General features: G+C 47.1%; 1 protein-coding gene across 1 annotated transcript; it reads left to right on the top strand.

The window, feature by feature from the left end:
• Positions 1-5,809: 5,809 nt before the first annotated feature.
• LOC309796251 (nuclear RNA export factor 2-like) lies at positions 5,810-17,365 on the top strand (the record flags this gene model as incomplete). Its single annotated transcript, XM_082609295.1, has 21 exons — positions 5,810-5,989; positions 6,822-6,990; positions 7,423-7,606; positions 7,840-7,993; positions 8,602-8,685; positions 8,803-8,907; positions 9,024-9,104; positions 9,243-9,312; positions 9,459-9,547; positions 9,667-9,774; positions 9,960-10,069; positions 10,731-10,864; positions 11,487-11,578; positions 12,319-12,414; positions 12,894-12,952; positions 13,129-13,219; positions 13,271-13,313; positions 13,929-14,001; positions 14,543-14,710; positions 17,126-17,255; positions 17,321-17,365. 21 exons carry the CDS (start codon positions 5,810-5,812, stop codon positions 17,363-17,365), a joined length of 2,265 nt encoding a protein of 754 aa, XP_082465421.1.
• Positions 17,366-18,445: the final 1,080 nt, after the last annotated feature.

Here is an 18,445-nt window from a genome sequence, read left to right as displayed (position 1 = left end):
TGACTTACTTCACTCTGTATGACAGACTCTAGGTCCATCCACCTCTCTACAGATAACTCAATTTCGTTTCTTTGACTGCTTTTCCTTTGTTTCTGCATTTCCTCACTTCCCTAATTAGTAAGTGCTTGAGTCTGTTGTTTGGAACTCAGGGAAGGCCTAGGAGGCCAAAGCCTTTTCCTACAGACAAGAAACAGGGAACACAGTGGGGCTTTTGTACCCGGGAGGGCCCTGAAGGGTTCTGTTCAGTGTCAGTCCCCCCTTTTCTTTGATACTCCTCAATCCTGAGGGGATCATGAGTGGGGCAAGAGAGGGAATAAAGTTTTGGATAGAGAAGTTAATCATAAACTTGGCAAGGGAACTCGGTTTTAGGGGGACTCAGTTTCAAGCGTTACCAGCTGTACCTCTGGTCACTTGAATTGAAATGCCTTTGAAGTCAGTGTGTTGGTGGGCCAGGCAGCTGCTGTTTGGGACCCAGAGGACACTCCTTTCCCCCACAGCATTGAGAAACACATTAGTGTGGAGGGCATCTTCACCTTTGAAGTGTTCTGAAGTGGCTGACTTGTGTAGGCCACAGATGAGATGGGAGATTCTGCCATTGACATGGTCACCCTCACTTGAGTGGGGATGTTGGGGTTCTGGAGTTGCAGGCCCAGTAGGAGCACTTAATCTCCTGCCTCAAGGTGAGTGCTGTTTACTTAATAAACAGCAAGGATGGAAGGGTAGTCACACTGGTTTGACCTGTAGCAACCTCTGAAGATGGCTAATTGATCAACAGATCCCTTGGATCTGAAATATCTGAACATACTCCAAAGTTGCATTTGATCAGTGTAAAAATAAATAAAATATAAACAAAGATTTGTAATAAAATATAAGAACATAAAAATAAATAAATCAAGCTCTAGGTCTGGTGACTTGACCTCTCTTGATGGCAAATGGTAGTCCTTTACTCAATTCCCACACTTGACCCAGAACACCATGAGTGAGTGGACTACTGAGGAAGGACCCTACGGTGAAGTCACACGTTACTGCAGTAAATCTTCTTCCCAGGCTTAGCCAAAGGGACCGTCAGCCATTTACCACAGTTACTGTGCATTTGCTTTAAGGACACTTGCTCTAAGCCAGAGCTCAACAGACTCCATGGAAAGGGCCAGGTGACAAATATTTGAGGCTTTGTGGGCCATTTTGTCTCTTTCGTAACTACTCAGCTCTGCTGTTGTAGAGCGGAAGCCTCCACAGACAAGTATGGCTGTGTTCCACTAAAACTCTGCGTATGGACATTGGCGTGTGGATTTCAAATAATTTTCACATGTCAAGAAATATTATTGTTTTAACCATTGAAATATGTAAAAACCATTCTTACCTTGCAGGCCCTAGAGAAACAGGCCCCAGGCCAGGTTTGGCCCATGGGCTGTAGTCTGCCAGTCTCTAATTTAAGCTAATGGAATCACTAGGTCCCTAAAACAACAGAGTGGAAAGCCAGCAAAATGAGGTGGCATCCATTGCTACGGTCTCTGGCAAGCATAAACCAAAAGCTGATACTTTAATACAGTAGCTTTCAACTGTGGTTGCACACTGCAGTCACGTGGAGAATTTACAAAATGTGGGTGCCTGGGTCTCAACCCAGTTCTGCTTTAATTATTGTGGGTATAGCTTGGAGCTGGTGATATTCTCAAACTCCCCAAGTGGCTCTACTGTGTAAACGAGGTGGAGAACTACAACCCATACCGTGGGACATTACTCAGCAATAGAATAGGCAGGAACATAAATGGATTTCAAAAGCATGATGCTGACTTTAAAAAGCCAGACACAAAGGTGTGCAGCATGTATGATTCCATTTACAAGAAATTCTACAGCAGGCAAAACAAATATATAGGGACTGTGAGCAGATGAAGGTTTATATGGAGCTGGGAAGTGGAAAGATTAACCGGGAACCGTTTGGAGTGTGGTATATGCTTTATAACATTTTTTTTAAATTGGAGCATAATTGCTTCACAATGGTGTGTTAGTTTGTGCTTTATAACAAAGTGAATCAGTTATACATAAATATCTGTTCCCATATCCCTTCCCTCTTGCATCTCCCTCCCACCCACCCTCCGTATCCCACCCCTCTAGGTAGTCACAAGGCACCACACCGAGCTGAACTCCCTGTGCTATGCGGCTGCTTCCCACTAGCTATCTACCTTACGTTTGGTAGTGTATATATGTCCATGCCTCTCTCTTGCTTTGCAACAGCTTACCCTTCCCCCTCCCCATATCCTCAGGTCCATTCTCAAGTAATTTTGTGCCTTTATTCCTGTTTTACCCCTAGGGTCTTCATGAAATTTTTTTTCTTAAGCTCCATGTATATGTGTTAGCATACGGTATTTATCTTTCTCTTTCTGACTTACTTCACTCTGTATGACAGACTCTAGGTCTATCCACCTCATTACAAATAGCTCAATTACGTTTCTTTTTATGGCTGTATGCCTTGTGTCTTGATTGAGCTGGTGGTTAGCTCTAATCCCTGATTTTTACATGTAAGTAATTTGAGATCAGGAGAAGTTGGGTGAATTGTCCAAAGTGATGTAGCTTAATAATCAGAGAGAAGACAGGTGGATCTGATTATCAGTAATTGTTCCTGTTATGCTATGGAATGAGTCAATAGTAATAGTGCTTCCCCCCAAGCCCGTGGCAAAACCTGACCCAGCCTTTTATGCAAGTAAAGCATGCACGTGAAAGTACACCTCTTGTGCATTCCAAACACCTACTCATAAGCACAGTTGACATTCTCACGTGTTCCTTTACGTTGACTTCTTTACGTTTGTATTTACATATCCAAACAAAAACTTTTCTTAATATTTCCTTTTGAGTAATCACACTCTAATATACAGGTTTAAAAACTGTGGTAAAAATACGTGACATAAAATTTACCATCATAACCATTTTTAAGTGTTCAGTTCAGTACAGTTAAGTTGATTCACATTGCTGTGAAACCAATCTTCAGAACTTTTTCATCTTTCAATTCTGAAACTCTATACATTAAACAGCAATTCCCCTTTGTCCCTTCCCCCCAGTCCCTGGTAACCCCATTCTACTGTCTGTTTCTATGAATCTGACTACTTTAGATACCTTATTTGGATTAAACCCATGGACTCTGTTTATGATAGTTTTCCCAACTTTAAAAATATATATTTATTTATTTATTATTTTGGCTGCGCCGGCTCTTTGTTGCAGCATGCTGGATCTCTAGTTGCGGCATGCAGACTTCTTAGTCGCGGCATGCGGACTCAGTTGTGGCATGCAGGCTTCTTAGCCTTGGCATGCAGACTCTCAGTTGCAGCATGCTTGCAGGATCTAGTTCCCCGACCAGGGATTGAACATGGGCCCCCTGCAATGCGAGCATGGAGTCTTACCCACTGGACCACCAGGGAAGTCCCTAGAAACCTTATGTAAGTGGAATCATACAGTATTTGTCTTCTCGTGACTGGCTTATTTCATTTAGCGTAATGTTCTCAAGGTTCATCCATGCTGTAGCATATGACAGAATTGCCTTCCTTTAAAAGGCTGCATAATATTCCATTGTGTGTGTGTGTGTGTGTGTGTGTGTGTGTGTATATATATCTATACCACAATTTGTTCATCCTTTTATCCATCGATGGACATTTTAATTGTTTCTACTTCTTGGCTGTTGTGAGTAGTGCTGCTATGAACATAGATGTGCAGGTATCCCCTCAAGATTCTACTTTCAGTTCTTTTGGACATATACCCAGAAGTGGGATTGTTGGGTCATATGGGAGTTCTAGTTTTCATTTTTTCTGGAATCCCCATACACACTCATAAAGAATGAATGGGTCAAAGAAGAAGTCACAAAGGAAATTAGAAACTACTTTGAGACAAATTAAAAGGAAAGTCCATCATACCAAAAGTTAAGGGATGCAGCAAAGGTGTGTTAAGAAGGAAGTTTATAGCTTTAAATGTGTACATTGAAAAGACAAAAGATCTCAAATCAACAGCCTAATTTTACAGCTCAAGAAATTAGAAACAGAAGAAAAAACTAAAGCCAAAGCTAGCAGAAGGAAGGAGATATATAAGAGCAGAGATAAATGAAATAGAGAAAAAACCCAACAACAATAGAAGAAAAGTAAATGAAACTAAGAGTTGGGTTTTTGTTAAAGCTACACAAAATTAAGAAACCCTAAGTTAGACTCACTAAGAAACAGAAAATAGAGGACACTCAAATAATTAAATTCAGAAATGAAAGAGGGACATTACAACTGATACTACAGAAATTAAAAGGATTATTAGCGAATACTGTGAATAATTGTATGCCAACAAATTGGAAAACCTAGAAGAAATGGATAAAGTCCCCCAAACAGACAATCTAGCAAGACTGAATCATAAAGAAATACATAATATGAACAGATCGATTAATGAGTAAGGAGATTTAATCAGTTAACAAATATCTCCCAGCAAAGTAAATCCCAGGACCACATGGTTTCACTGGATTATTCTATCAAATACTTGACAAGGCGATGTCTGAGACTGCTTGTGTCTGAATCACCTTGCTGAGGGAGGTCTCTAGCCCTGTTCAGGCACCTGATGCAGTTGGTCAGCCAGGGGACTGCGGTAGCTGTCAGCTAGCTCCTTTTACCCTTTCCCCTCGGCAACGTTATTTCGGAAGGAATGTGGGTTCTTGCAAATGACTCTGACTCTTCCTATACACCGTACGTAGACCACATGCCCTTACTGCTCCCTTTAAAATGTGAACTTTTCCCTTTCATTGCTGGATTTCCCTGAAAACGAGTTGGTTGCCCGGCATTCTCCAAAGGTCAGCAATAAGGTTCCTCTTTGTTGTTGTTATTGTTGATGAGGGTCATTATGAACTCCTGGCTTTGGAGCATGTTGGTGGGCTTCAAACCATTGTGATGTGGTGTTGAGCAGAGGACTGAAATGATGTGACTTGCGCTCTGCTGCTGGGCTGAAAACAGACAGGTAAGGGAGCCAGGATGAAAGCAGAGGGGCCAGCTGGACAGCAGTCCAGTCCAGGAGGTAGATGTTGGTGTCTTGGCCAGGGTGGTGGTAATGGAGGTGGTGAGAAGTGGCTGGCTTCTGGACATACTTTGAGAGAGGGGCCGAGAGAATTTCCTGACCAGTTAGTTGGATGTGGAGTGTGGGAGAAAGAGAGCACACCATGCCTCCTCCGAGTCTGGGGGACTGAGCAAGTGACATTTGTGGGTCAAGTGCCCTATCTGTGTTTACTTTCACTTCCAGTGCCACACAAGGAAAGTCCCAAGGTTGTGAGTAGCAGGATTGCCCTGACAGCGGGCCACACGGGGAAAGCAACAGCTCCCCAGAGGAGTTCATCTGAGGCCTGGTCGTAATCACTCTATCGTGGAGTGATCAGCAGTGGACGGATCTTTACTCATATGTGTGCCCTGAGACAACATGGAATAGTTAATGTACAAAAGGCACAGCACACAAACCTAGAGAACCTTAAGCATTACAACCCAAAGGAAGCTGGTTTCTAACAGTGTAATTACCATAATCCTCCCTCCCCACAAGCCACTAGTATGATTATCTCCTGATTCACTGTTTCAGTGGAATGTGTTAAAAATAAAATACCCTTAGTGAATCCACCTATGGGGAAGAGAATTGACACGACCTTATTTCTGCAGGGGCCGAAAAACTTCCAAATCTTTTTCCATGGTGAATTAGACATGTTGGAGGGGAGAATTTGTGGGCAGAGGGGTGAACAGCAACACAACTTCTGGGAGTGAATACAAGGTGAAGTGTACCCAGGACACTTTCGAAGCGTGCCTGTAGCTTCAGTATGCAGTACAGTAGATGTCAGAGTAAAGAAAATGAACAAGAGCCAAAGCCTTACGGAATGATGAAAGGATCAGGACACCCGGGAGACATAAAGATCCTAAATGCATACTCACCAAACAACAGAGCCTCAAAGTACATGAAGCAGAAGCTGGTGGAGCTGAAAGGAGAAAGAACCAGATCTGTAATTATAGTGGGGGCCTTTGACACCCACCTCCCTCTTAGCAAGTGACAGATTTACTAGGGAGAAAATCAGCAAGGATATAGAAAACCTGAATAACACAGTAAACTAAGGAGATGTACATGACATAAATAGAACAGTCCGCCCACCAACAGCAGAGTACAGGTTTTTCCCCGGGGGTCTCTGTAACATTCACCAAGTTAGACCATCTCCTTGACCATCAGACAATTGTCAGTAAATTCAAACATAATTGAGGGACTTCCCTGGTGGTGCGGTGGTTAAGAATCTGCCTGCCAGTGCAGGGGACACTGGTTCGAGCCCTGGTGAGGAGGACCCCACATGCCGCGGAGCAGCTAAGCCCTTGCGCCTCAACTACTGAGCCTGTGCTCTAGAGCCCTCGAGCCACAACTACTGAGCCCGCGTGCCACAATTACTGAAGCCCGCATGCCTAGAGCTCAAGAGAAGCCATTGCAATGAGATGTCCATGCACCACAACAAAGAGTAGCCCCCGCTAGCCGCAATTAGAGAAAGCCCGTGTGCAGCAATGAAGACCCAATGCAGCCATAAATAAAGAAAGAAAATTATTTAAAAAAATAAGAAGACTTGAGATCTCCCAGAATGTGCTCCCTGGCCACAATGGAATCAAATTAGAAACCAGTAATAGAAAGCAAATAGAAGGATCCCAAAACACTGGGAAATGGTGGTTGACACATCATTCCAGGTTATCATTCACACCCTTGTTATAGAAGAGCTGAAGTGAGGAAGAGTTGCCTGCTGAGCTGAAAGGCATTTCAGGCTGGCCCAATAAAGAGCTCACTCTGGCTCTTTCAAACAGCCTATTGTTCAGGGCAAGGCTGGAGGAAGGGAGACAGTTCAGGAGGTTGTTACATCAGTGCCACCTGACATTAAAGCTCCTAGTGCACTGGCAAAGGAAGTCCAGCCAGCTTGCTGGTTGTTAGTGGAATCGGTTTGGTGGCTCATTGGATTTGTCAAGCACAAGAGAGGTATTGGTGCGGTTGCTGGAAAGTCCTGAGAGAAGGCAAGATTCGGGTGCCTTCCTGGTATATATATGACTGCTGTCCAGTCTAACCCATGGACGCATACACCACGGTTCTTTATCAGTCCAGCTCCACTGTTTTAAAAGTTTCACCGCAGTTGTCCTCTCCTCCCTCCTCCTTCTCCTCTCTCTTTCTCCTCCTTGTCCTCCTCTTCCTCATCCTGCTCCTCCTCGATTCTTCCCCTGATAGTGCCATCTGTCGGATAAGGCTGCCCTCTCTGGACAGGCAGAAGAGTGTCCTTTCTGAGGTTTGTGGGATTGGTCCCTTAGGCCAGGTTGGCACTTTGCCTGCCCTACCATGCTGTTAGCCTAAGACATGGTACGTGGTAAGTGGACCACAGATGTGTCTGCAAACTTGTATTTTTGTTCCTCTTTTCAGAATACAGTGATGGTGGTAGACCACCTCAAGGAAGAAAGAAAGGTTGGAGTTCTTTCCCAGGTAATTCTGGCGAGAGGAGCCCTCATTACAAACACGATGGGTGTGAGCCTCAGCCCTCACATCTCCAGGAGGATGCTGGAAACGTGGTGAAGAGGGATGTCCAGGAGGACCCCGAAGTTAGACAGTAAGTGGCCAGGCAGCAGGGTTTGTACACAGGAGCCCCTGGGACCATGCACCTCTCTCAGTCTCCGTGGACTTGTTTTTCTTCTCTCACTGCAAAACAGAAGCTTGCTCGAAGTGAAATAATGGTTGAGCAAAGCTAATTGTACTGCTGGTGTCAAAGAGACCAGGGTGTACAGAAGACTTTCTTAGCACTTATGGCCCCTCACCCTCCTTCTTTCCACATCCCTCCTGCAGCTCTCCCTGTGCCATCCAAGGCAACAAGAGGACAGTGAGATGGCACAGTGAAGGCCACATGCATAAGACTGTGTGGAGAAAGAGAAAACGTCTGGAGAGAGAAATGGGGGAGAACACACATGATGGAACCTCAGGGAGCTGGTTCAGGGTCACAGTGAGTATCCTGAATAATGTATGGAATGTGCAGGAGAGAAAAGCCAGGGGCAGTTGTGTTGGTCTCATGTAGAGATGATGGTTTATTTCACTGGGGACAGTTTGTAATCTGTCCCTTTTATTACCAGGAGTTAAAAGTCTTGTTCACCTAAGGGCAGATTCAGAGAAGCAATGTAAAGGGAACAGGCTGACCGTGAGGAGAACGGAGAAGCCTGTCTCAAAGCAAAGATGGAAACTACTGCCAAGGATATGGAGCAACTCCACATTGGAGGTCTCAGCTTGGCAAGCTGAGTGTGGGAGATGGAGGGTCGAGCCTCTGGAGACCTTGTCTGAGGGGCAAGCAGTATCTGCACTGGGTAGGATCTCCTGGAAATTTATAAAAGGAAGATCATCTCTGTCACCTTCATTATGTGGAACAGAGTTTGACTGGAGAGAGAGTATTTAGGAAATCCATGTTATGCACACCCATAAGAAATCGTGCCAGTGGTCCGTTCTTTAGAAGCCCTTTCAAGCTCAGTAGAAGGCCGGAAAATAACAGGAAAAGGTTCGTCCTCCAGCCTAAATACCCTGCTGTCTGTCCTCTCTCCCATCCCTTCTTTTCATCCTCAGATTCCTTGTGGGATGAAGTATGACAAGACATGGCTAATGAACTCAATCCAGAGCCATTGCAGTGTCCCCTTCACTCCAGTGGACGTAAGAGAGGATGCCGGAGCCAGACGCGTGGGCACAGGGAAGGGGGAGAGAGGGAGACCTGGTTCAGCAGGGTCTGTTGGCTTCTGATACTATTGCTGTTGCATTCACTCCCTGTAGTTCCACTTTTTGCAAAATGGGGCTCAGTTCTTTGTCCAGGAAGCTAGCACTGCCCGTGCATTGATGGATGTCAGCTACAAGATTTGTGACGAGGAGAGACGAAAGGTGTGTGTCGAGGGCGTGACGTGTACCTCATCCTGAGGAAGGAGGACAGGCCAGGGGCTGGTTGTCTTCTTTGGAACTAGAGTTCCTGGTGCTTACCCCACCTCTGCTTCCTGCAGATACCTGTCTTTGTCGGCCCCTCCGCTGTTCCCTACTCTGTGCGGGATAAGTTGAAGCCAGAAGAAATGGAGCAGCTAAAGGTAATGCAGACTCAAGGCGTGTTGTGTGCCAGCGCTCAGACCCACCTCTCCTTCCTCCAGTGCCCCGTCCCCCTCACCCCCGATTTCCCTGCCATCACCACAGCCTCAGAGCAGCTGTCTCCATCTCTTTCTCCACAGCTGACCTTGCGCAAACGATTTGATGTCTCCCGGCAAGCTCTTGACCTCCAGAGGCTCCGCTTTGACCCAGGTATGGCTGACAGCAGTAATTCTAGGGCAGGCGAGGGCAGAGGGGTCTTCCTGGAGGGTGACTTAGGGATGGTAACGTGGGGAGGGGCTGGTGCTGGCCCCAGACCCCACTCAGCCATCTGATTCCCTCCCCTCTCCTTCCTGAAGACTTGGTAGGCCATGATATTGATATAATTCTGAATCGAAGAAGCTGCATGGCTGCCACCCTGCATGTCATCGAAAAGAATTTCCCTGAGGTGAGGCTGTAGGCCCAGTGCTGGTATTAGGGTAGGGGGTGGAAGAGCTGGGGTGCAGGGCAGATTTGTCTCCAAGGTCCTCAATAGTAATCTTCACTCTACCTCTTCTTGCCCCAAAGCTGTTGTCCTTGAACTTGAGCAGCAACAAACTGTACCAGCTGGATGGCCTGTCTGACATTATACAGGTGGCCCCCACGGTCAAGATCCTGAATGTCTCTGAAAATGAGGTGAGAAGAGGGAGCCAGGTCAAAGTTGGGTTGAGAGCAGAGGGGGCGTGTTAGTGGCCATCAGAGTGATGACAGGAGGCAGGTGAAGGTACCTGTGAGGGAGGGCAGGGGTATGGGTGTGCAGAGATCCAGATGTCCCTCTTTCCCTGGGATTCCTTTTCCCACTTCTGCCCCATATTTCTCAGCTGAAGTCTGTGTGGGAGTTGAGCAAGATGCAAGGGCTGAAGCTTGAAGAGCTGTGGCTGCAAGGGAACCCATTGTGTGACACCTTCGCAGACCAGTCCACCTATGTAAGGTCAGTGTGAACACCCTGTCACCCTTCTTGGTGACCTTCACCCATGGGAGCCTAGACTATCTGTGACAGTGCCCCTTTGCCAGAGGTGGCAGCCCTGGTCTTCTGGGAGGATCACAGGCCCCACCTTCTGCTCTCTCTGTGTCTATCACCGGTGAGGAGTTTCCTTCCCCTGACCTGCTCACCTCAGCAGGTGCTCTGGGGTCTGTTTCCAGCTCTCTGCGCCCAGCTATATTGCACCAAGGCCTCCCAAGAGTGTGCCCCAGGAAGCAGGGCTTCTCCTCCTCACCAGGACCAGGAGCGACCAGCCTTGATCCAGATGCTGGCGCCCTGGACTGAGAAGGGCCCTCCAGTCCCGGGCCTCTTGCTGAGCGAAGCCTTCCTTCTTCGTGCTGAGCTGGGGTGTGCCTCCCCCGTTCTGAGAGGGGCCCTCTTCCCCTGCCTCCAAAGGGGTCCACCCTCCTCTCCCAGGTTGACATGGGGGCTTTCCTGCGCCATGCTGAGGGCTGAGGCCGTGGGTGGCTGCTGTCATGACATCCATTCTGCTGGCCCAGTGCCAGGAATTGGACCCTCCTTGGGGTCCAGCTTGGGAAAAAGCAGGGCTCCTTGAGTGAAGGGGCCAGACGTGGGCTCCCGCCAGTGATCAGAGGGCTTCCTGAGGCAGGAGTGGAAGGCAGAGGGCAGAGGCGGTAGAGGAGACAGAAGGACAGGCCTCTCAGGGGCACTTGCCATCCCTCCCTGCACACGTCACAGCATCCCGCCTGGTCCTTCACAGGAGCCCTGGGCAGCCTGAGACAGGTATGATTCCTCAGATAAAGAACCAACTCAGACAGGTGCAGGGGTCATCGGGAGAGAAGACGGTGGTCATCAGAGGGGGCCACGGATCCTCAGCCCCATACAGAGCTGGTACCTGACCCTTTCCTCCATCTGGGGAAGATCTGCCCCCATGGCTGCTCGTTTTCCCATGCCCAAGTCTGGCTATGCTCACTCAGGTGACAAAGTTTCAGCCAGTATCCAGTGGGCCCCCAGCCCAACATGTGCATTGTTTCCATTCCTAGCTTCTCTGTCTGGGGAATTCTGGGTCAGCTGAAGAGCCGCAACGGGTGTGCCGTTTCCCCTTTCTTCTCTCTTCTTCCCTGACCCCCACCACGGGAGAGCTTCTTTCCCTTCCCTTTGTTTTCTCTCTCTCCCTTGTCTCTGTGCCCCTAGGTCTCTCTCATCTCTCCCCTCCTACCTTCACTCCCTTTCTGTCCTCATCCCCTCCATCTCCCTCCCTGCCTCCTGAGCCCCACCTCACTCACCTCCCTGGCCCAGCATCCTGGGCCATCCCGGGGGGGTGTCTGGGTCTTGCCAGAGTGCTGGACTCCCGGTGAGGTGGCAGGGCCCTGGGCTCCCACTCCATGCCCTCTTCTCCCCACAGCCTTCAGTGGGGCCCTGGAGGAAGGAAGGGAGGAGAAGGAAGCCCTGCAGCATGGGTTTGAAATGCTGGTCCCTGTGGCACTGGAGAAGGGAGTCTGAGTAGTCTGGGTGGGAGCTACCAAGGCGAAGGAGAGGGAGGGAGGGAAGGAATATTAAAGTGAAGGTACTGAGAGAGATGAGGAGACAGTGCCTTTCGGACAGTAGGATGACAGATAATCAGTGCTCAACAGGGAAGTGGACTGAAAACCCTTAAAATCAGAAGCAGAGGTGTGCAAATGGGGCTGCTGGTTGGGCCAGAACTCACTGATCTCTGTTTTTGGTATTAGCGTTTTAACTCACAGGAAGCATTGCAAAGTTGAACTATCAACCACCTCTTCGCTATTTTTGGTTTTGGACAGGGCCATCAGAGAATGTTTTCCAAAGTTATTATGCCTGGTAAGTGCCTACGAAAATCATTGTCTCTTACTAATATCGGTGACCTCTGCACCTGCCCTCAAGCCCTTTGGTTCTTGCCTAGAGTACATGTTGGCATCAGACCCTTAACCATTTTGGGGCACATGGACTCCTGAAAATGACATGGATATACTTTCTGGAAAAATACCCATAAATACACACACACACACACACACACACACACACACACAAGTTGCATATAACACTAGAGACTTCCAAGACCTCATGATGAAGACATCTACTGTAAGCTTTCCCATGGAATTTTCAGCGCCCTTTCACACCTGACCTCTGACCCTCACCCTCCTTGACCAAACTTTTTTCCCAGTCATCCAGGGCCACTCCCCTGATCTCCAATCCTGATTTCCTCTTCACTTCTCCAGGATGGCCAGGAGTTACCCTCACCAATTATCATTGACGTTGACACTCCCTACATAATAAAGCCCTGCAAGGTGATGAAGAGGATCAAACAACATTTGGTGAGTTGCAGGAGAGCCACAGATCCCTTATCAGCCACACAATCTCAAATGCCTTTTGATTCCAGGAATGCTATATAGGCTCTGTGACACTGAAGAGTCTAGTCCTGCAATTCCTGCAGCAGTAAGTACCCTTGGGAATCTGAGCAAGGGGAGGAGGGCTAGGAGGGTTGAGGAGACCTAAGCACAGGTCTGCTCATCGGAGTTCTCAAGTCAAATTTGAGGTCCAGACCACAGAGATCGACTGTCCTCATTACTCTCCCTCAGGTATTACTTGATCCATGAGTGTGGAGACCGACCAGCATATCCATTGTGCTTATCTCGAGGAGGCCTGCTCCTCCCTGACCATTCCCTTCCATTCCGAGGACCCAGCCCCATGAGCATCACAGCCTAGACTCTGCTCCTGGGTCGTGTGGCTTCCCAGCAGACACAGGCCAGCTCCTGCATACACCCACCACCCACTGTTGCTCTTTGTCTCCTAGAAGCAGCTTGTGCAAGTACTTCAAGGACAGCAGGAATATAAAGAAGCTCAAGGACCCGCGTGAGTGTGTGATGGGAAGACTGTGTGGGAAAGGGCGGTGAAGGGGTCAATCATAGGGCCCAGGGCGTGGCAGCCCCTGACCTTTGTTCGCTTCCCCTCCCTTCACAGACCTGCGGGCCTAGCTGCTGAAACACACAAAATGTGTTATTGTGCACACCCTCTGTGTGTTGCCCAAGACTCAGCATGACTTCAGGTCCTTTGGGTGCACGTGTGGTTCCAGATGGTGAGTACCTGCCTCCTCCCTCGGGCGGGCCCAGGAAGCCACAGGTGGGTAGGAGGTGGAGGTGGTGACTGGGTGCCTGGGCTCTTCCCTTTCAGGAGATGATTCTCTGTTTCTCCGTCAGTGGGGTGTTCAAGAAAGGTGAGTGTGTGTAGACCCCCTCCCCAGATGCCCCACTGCTGCCTTCCCCTGGCCAGGCTCACACACAGAAGCTCCCAGGTTCCCTGAACCCTTCCTTCCCCTTCACTTCCATTTCCTTCCTATCCCCTCATTTTCCTTCCCTTCCATTCCTTCCCCTCCCGTTCCCTTCCCCTTTCCCGCTGTGTTCTCCAGGCCTCAAGTCTTCCCACAGACAATCCAGGTCTGAGCTGTGTCCACGCCTGTGTGCCCTGCACACCCTGGGCGTTGGGGACATAGGCTGTGGAGTTTGGTGGCTCTCTACCCGGATACTTACTCTGAGAACATGGGCCGTTACTAAACCTCTCAGTTTCTTCATTTGCAAAATGGGGCAGTAGTATCCACCTCTTGGGGAGCTGCAAAGAACGTGTCCCGTGAACTTGTGTAGTGGTTGTCAGGGACCCTGTCACTGGGCGCAGACTGCTCCTATAGTTGCCCTCCCCATTCCCAACACCCTGGAACCGTGAACAGCTGCCCTCTCAGCATGAGTGTCCAGTCACTCCCTGACTGGGCAACACCATGTGAGCGTGCAGAGCACGTGTGGCTCTCAGGGGTACTGTTGTTTGTTTGCTGTTGAAGTGGAAGGAAGTTCTCAGGGCTGTGTGCGTGCCTTCACCCGGACCTTCATCACTACCCCTGCCAGCTACTGCAGGTGAGAGCCCTTTAGTGGGCGGGGATGCACATCCCCGCCTGGGCTCAGGGGCATGGGAATGTGGTGGTGCAGACCTTAGGTTTACTCGGTACTGTGGAAAGCCAGCAGGGAGATCCCAGGAGCAGTCTAGCCTAGTGGTTAAGAAGAGCATGGGCTCTGAAATCGGCCTGTGGGTTCTCTCCTTGACACAACACTCACTCACTGTGTGATCTTGGTCAAGTCACATGACCTCTGTGTGACTCAGTGTCTTCTTCCGAGAATGGGGATCAGAGCATCCAGCCCTTGGGCTGTGGTAAAGGGTAAATGTGAAATTGCCCGTGGGTTGGGGATAAACCTATTAATCGAGTGAAGGTGATAGACAGTCTCTCCAAAGGTGGGCTCTGTGGGGAGGGGCAGAGGTACTAGTTATGGAACCTGGGAGACAGACACAGCAGGGGTATGGAAGGAATCTAGTTGCTGAGTGGCAGTGGGAGCAGGATCGTTGTTTGGAGTGTGGGGTGGTCCATCTGTCCAGTTGTCTGAGTGCCCGTTTATCCTCCAGTCTATGCATTGTGAAAGACGAACTGTTTGTGAGGGACGCCAGCCCCAGTGAGACTCAGAGTGCGTTCTCCATCCCAATGCCTACACCCTCCTCCCTCTCCCAGGAGCAGCAGGAGATGGTGCAGGCTTTCTCCACCCTGTCTGGGATGAAACTCGAGTGGTCTCAGAAGTGAGTGCTGGGTGTGTATGGGAATGAGGTTGGGTTGGAACGGTAGGGGAGTGAATCATGGAAACTCGAAAGCAATTTGGAAAAATAGCTTTTTGAATATTTTGCTTCCAAAAATAAAAGTGAACCCATGAGAAAGGTATCATACTAGTATATGTGTAAAGGGTTTTCAAGATAGTATAATGCTCAGTGATATTATCTTGTATATGGAAAATCCAGGACAATCCACACGCACACCAACCAACCAACAAAAAAACAAAACACCCTACTACAACTGATAACCAAGTTCACCAAAGTTACAGGATACAAGACCGATATACAAAACTTATTTGTATTTCCATGTACTTGCAATGAACAACCGAAAATGAAATTAAGAAAGCAAGCCCAGCTACCATGGCATCAAAATAGTACAACGCTTTGAAACAAATGTAACAAAAGAAGTGCAAATCTCATATTCCAGAGTCTGTAAAACGCTGTTGAAAAAAATAAAGCAGACCTAAGTAAATGGAAAGACACTCCATTTTCATGGGTTGGAAGGCAATATTATTATGATGGCAGTACTACCCAGAGCAAACTAGGTTCAATGCAGTCCCTATCAGACTCCTTCTTTGCAACAGTTGACAAGGTTATCCTAAACTTCATATGGAAATGCACCAAAACAATCTCGAAAGAGAAGAACAAAGTTAGAAGACTCACACGTCCCAATTTCAAAACTTGCTACAAAGCCACAGTAATAAAGACTACGTGGTACTGGCCTGTGGACAGTGTATGAATCAGTGGAATAGAACTGAGAGTCCGCAGATAAACCCTCACATTTATGGTCAACTGATTATCAACCAGACAGAGTGCTGAAAAAATCTGATGGGAAAATAATATTGTTTTCAAAAAATGGTGCTGGGACAAGTGGGTATCCGTGTGCAAACCAAAGAATTTTGACCCCTGACTCACACACCATGTACGAACCTAGCCTGAAAATGGATCAAAGATCTAAAAGTAAGAGCTAAGACTATAAAAATCTGGGAAGGAAACATAGGTGTAAGTCTTCGCGAATTAGGCAATCATTTCTTACATATGACACCAAAAGCACAAGCGACCAAAGAAAAAAAGTAGATAAATTGTTGACTTCGTCAAAATTCAAACCTCTTGAGCATCAAAGCACAGTATCAAAAAGGTGACAAGCCCACCAACAGAATGGGAGAAAATATTTGCATATCACATATCCGGCAAGAATATGTGAAGAACCCTTGCAACTCAACAATAAAAAGGCAAACACCCCAATGTTTTTAAACTGGGGGAAGGCTCTGAATGGACATTTCTCCAAAGAAGACATATAAATGGCCAGGAAGGAAATGAGAAACTTCTCAACATCGTTAGTCACCAAGGAAATGCAAATTGAAACCACAGTGAGTTACCAGGTCACACCCACTAGATGGCTTTAATTAGTGAAAGGAATGATAACAAGTGTTGGTGAGGATGTGGAGACATTGGAATTCTCATGTGTTATGATGGGAATATAAAAGGGAGCAGTGGTTTGGGAAAACATTTTGGTACTTCCCCAAAATGTTAAACACGGAGTTACCATAAGACCCAGTAATCCCACTCCTAAGTATCCTACCAGGAGAAATGAAAACATGTGTACACTCTAAAACTTGTTCAGGAACGTTCATAGCAGCATTATTGATAATAGACGAAAAGTGGAAACAACCCAAATGTCCTGTAGCTGATGAATGGATGAATAAATCTTGGTACATCCATATAGTAGAATATTATTCATTCATAAAATAGAATACTGTTCTGATACACGTCATGACGTGGATGAACCTTGAAAACATGATGCTAAGTGAAAGAAGCCAGTCACAAAAAGTCAAATATTGTATGAAATGTCCAGAATCAGCAAATCCACAGGGACCAAAAGCAGATTAGTGGTTGCCAGGGTCTGGGGGACGGGGAGGAATACGGAGTGATCACTAATGGTTAAGGAGCTTCTTTTTGAGGTGGTAAAAGTACTCTGGAATTAGATAGTTGTGGTGGTTGCACAATCATGTGAATGTACGAAAAAGCACTGATTTGTATACTTTAAAGTGGTGTGTGCATTATATCTCAATAAAAGATGGTTGGAGACGTGTACTTTAGAATTTTTCATTTGTTATTTTCTTGAACATCTTTCTTGATCAGTATATATTGAATTCCCTTGTTCTTTTGCCCAGCTCTACTTTTCTGTTTTGAATTCTAGTGGGCATGAATGCTAGTGGTAGACGGTTTGCTTTTCACTGGGTCTTTCTTCGTCATTACACATAGTGTTCATACTGGTACATGTGTCCCAGCAAGAAAGTGGCATAGATTTCGTGGTGGCATTGCATGGTCAGCGTAACTGTACTGTCGTACTAATGGAGATCACCTGTTGTTATCCCACTGCAGGTGCCTTCAGGACAACGAATGGAACTGCACCAGAGCTGGTCAGGTCTGCAGTATGCTCAAGGTGAGGTCTGGAATCAAGTGGGGTAAAGATGAACATTCCTGGGGCTTCAGGGAGGCCAAGAAGGTGAAGGTCAGTGTCCTGGGAATGGAACTTGGGGAGCGGGCTCTTCTGACATTCCGACTCCTTCTCTCCAGACCGAGGACAAGATCCCAGAGGAGGCCTTCAAAGAAATCCCCTAAAAGGAGCCCTTGGATGTCATCCTTGTATTCATCCACATCATCTTTTATCTCCAGCCTCAGGCCACGTCCATGCCTGGGGTTGGAGGCCTGGCTGACCAAGAATCCCAAGTTACGTTGTAGGCCAGGTAACATAGCCACTTGAAGGGTCGGCTGTTCTGTGTCTTTTCCCCACTCACGATTGCTGTTTGGTTTCATAATAAAGAGTGCTGTTGCAAGCTGTATGTCGTGTGTCCTCCATTGCTCTTCCCTTCCCCAGTCACGAGCCAGTAGGTCCAGGCCTGAACGTCCCTGCCTTCCTCCCTGAGGAGGAGGCACCTTCTAACCCAAACAAGTGGGGTTTTTATACAATTTTTTTCCATTTATAAAACATGAAGATTCTGCTCAAAAATGGGATAGCAATGGGATTTAAAGTGCATGTGTCAAAACTCCTTTATGTCCCAGCTAGATGGGTTTACATATATCATGCATCAAGTAGGGAAATTTAAAAATACATTTAGACAATTGAAAATGGAAACACAGCATACCAAAACTTGTGTGACAGAGCAAAAGCAATGATCAGAGGAAAATCTATTAGTCGTTAAGTAAACGCAAATCAAAGACACAATAGGATGCCACTTCACACCTACTACATTGCCTGTAGCTTTTTTTTTTAAGAAACATAACAAGAAGAGCTTTGGTGAGGATGTGGAGAAATTGGAACTTCTGTACATTGTTGGTGGGGATAAAAATGGTTTCGCTGCTGTGGAGAACAGTTTGTTGGTTCCTCACAAAATTAAACACAGAAGTACCATATGACCCAGCTACTGCACTCCTAGCTGTATACCCAAGAGAAATGAAAGAGGTGCCAAAACAAATTATTGTACGTGAATGCACACAGCAGCATTACTCATTATATTCAAAAGGTTGAAACAACCCATCTGTCCATCAAGGCATGAGTGGGTAAACAAATGGTAGTATATACACACCTTGGGATACGTATTTTTGCAAAGATTGAAATCCTTGTCATACGTGCTCGCAGAAGTTGTCCTATTTCATCAGTGGTCAGATAGTGACTTGACAGAGATTTCCTGAAGGGCCTGG

The sequence above is a fragment of the Mesoplodon mirus genome (genome assembly GCF_964341445.2).
Source record: "Mesoplodon mirus genome assembly, chromosome: X".
Taxonomy (NCBI): domain Eukaryota; kingdom Metazoa; phylum Chordata; class Mammalia; order Artiodactyla; family Ziphiidae; genus Mesoplodon; species Mesoplodon mirus.
This window is presented reverse-complemented; position numbering and strand designations above follow the sequence as displayed.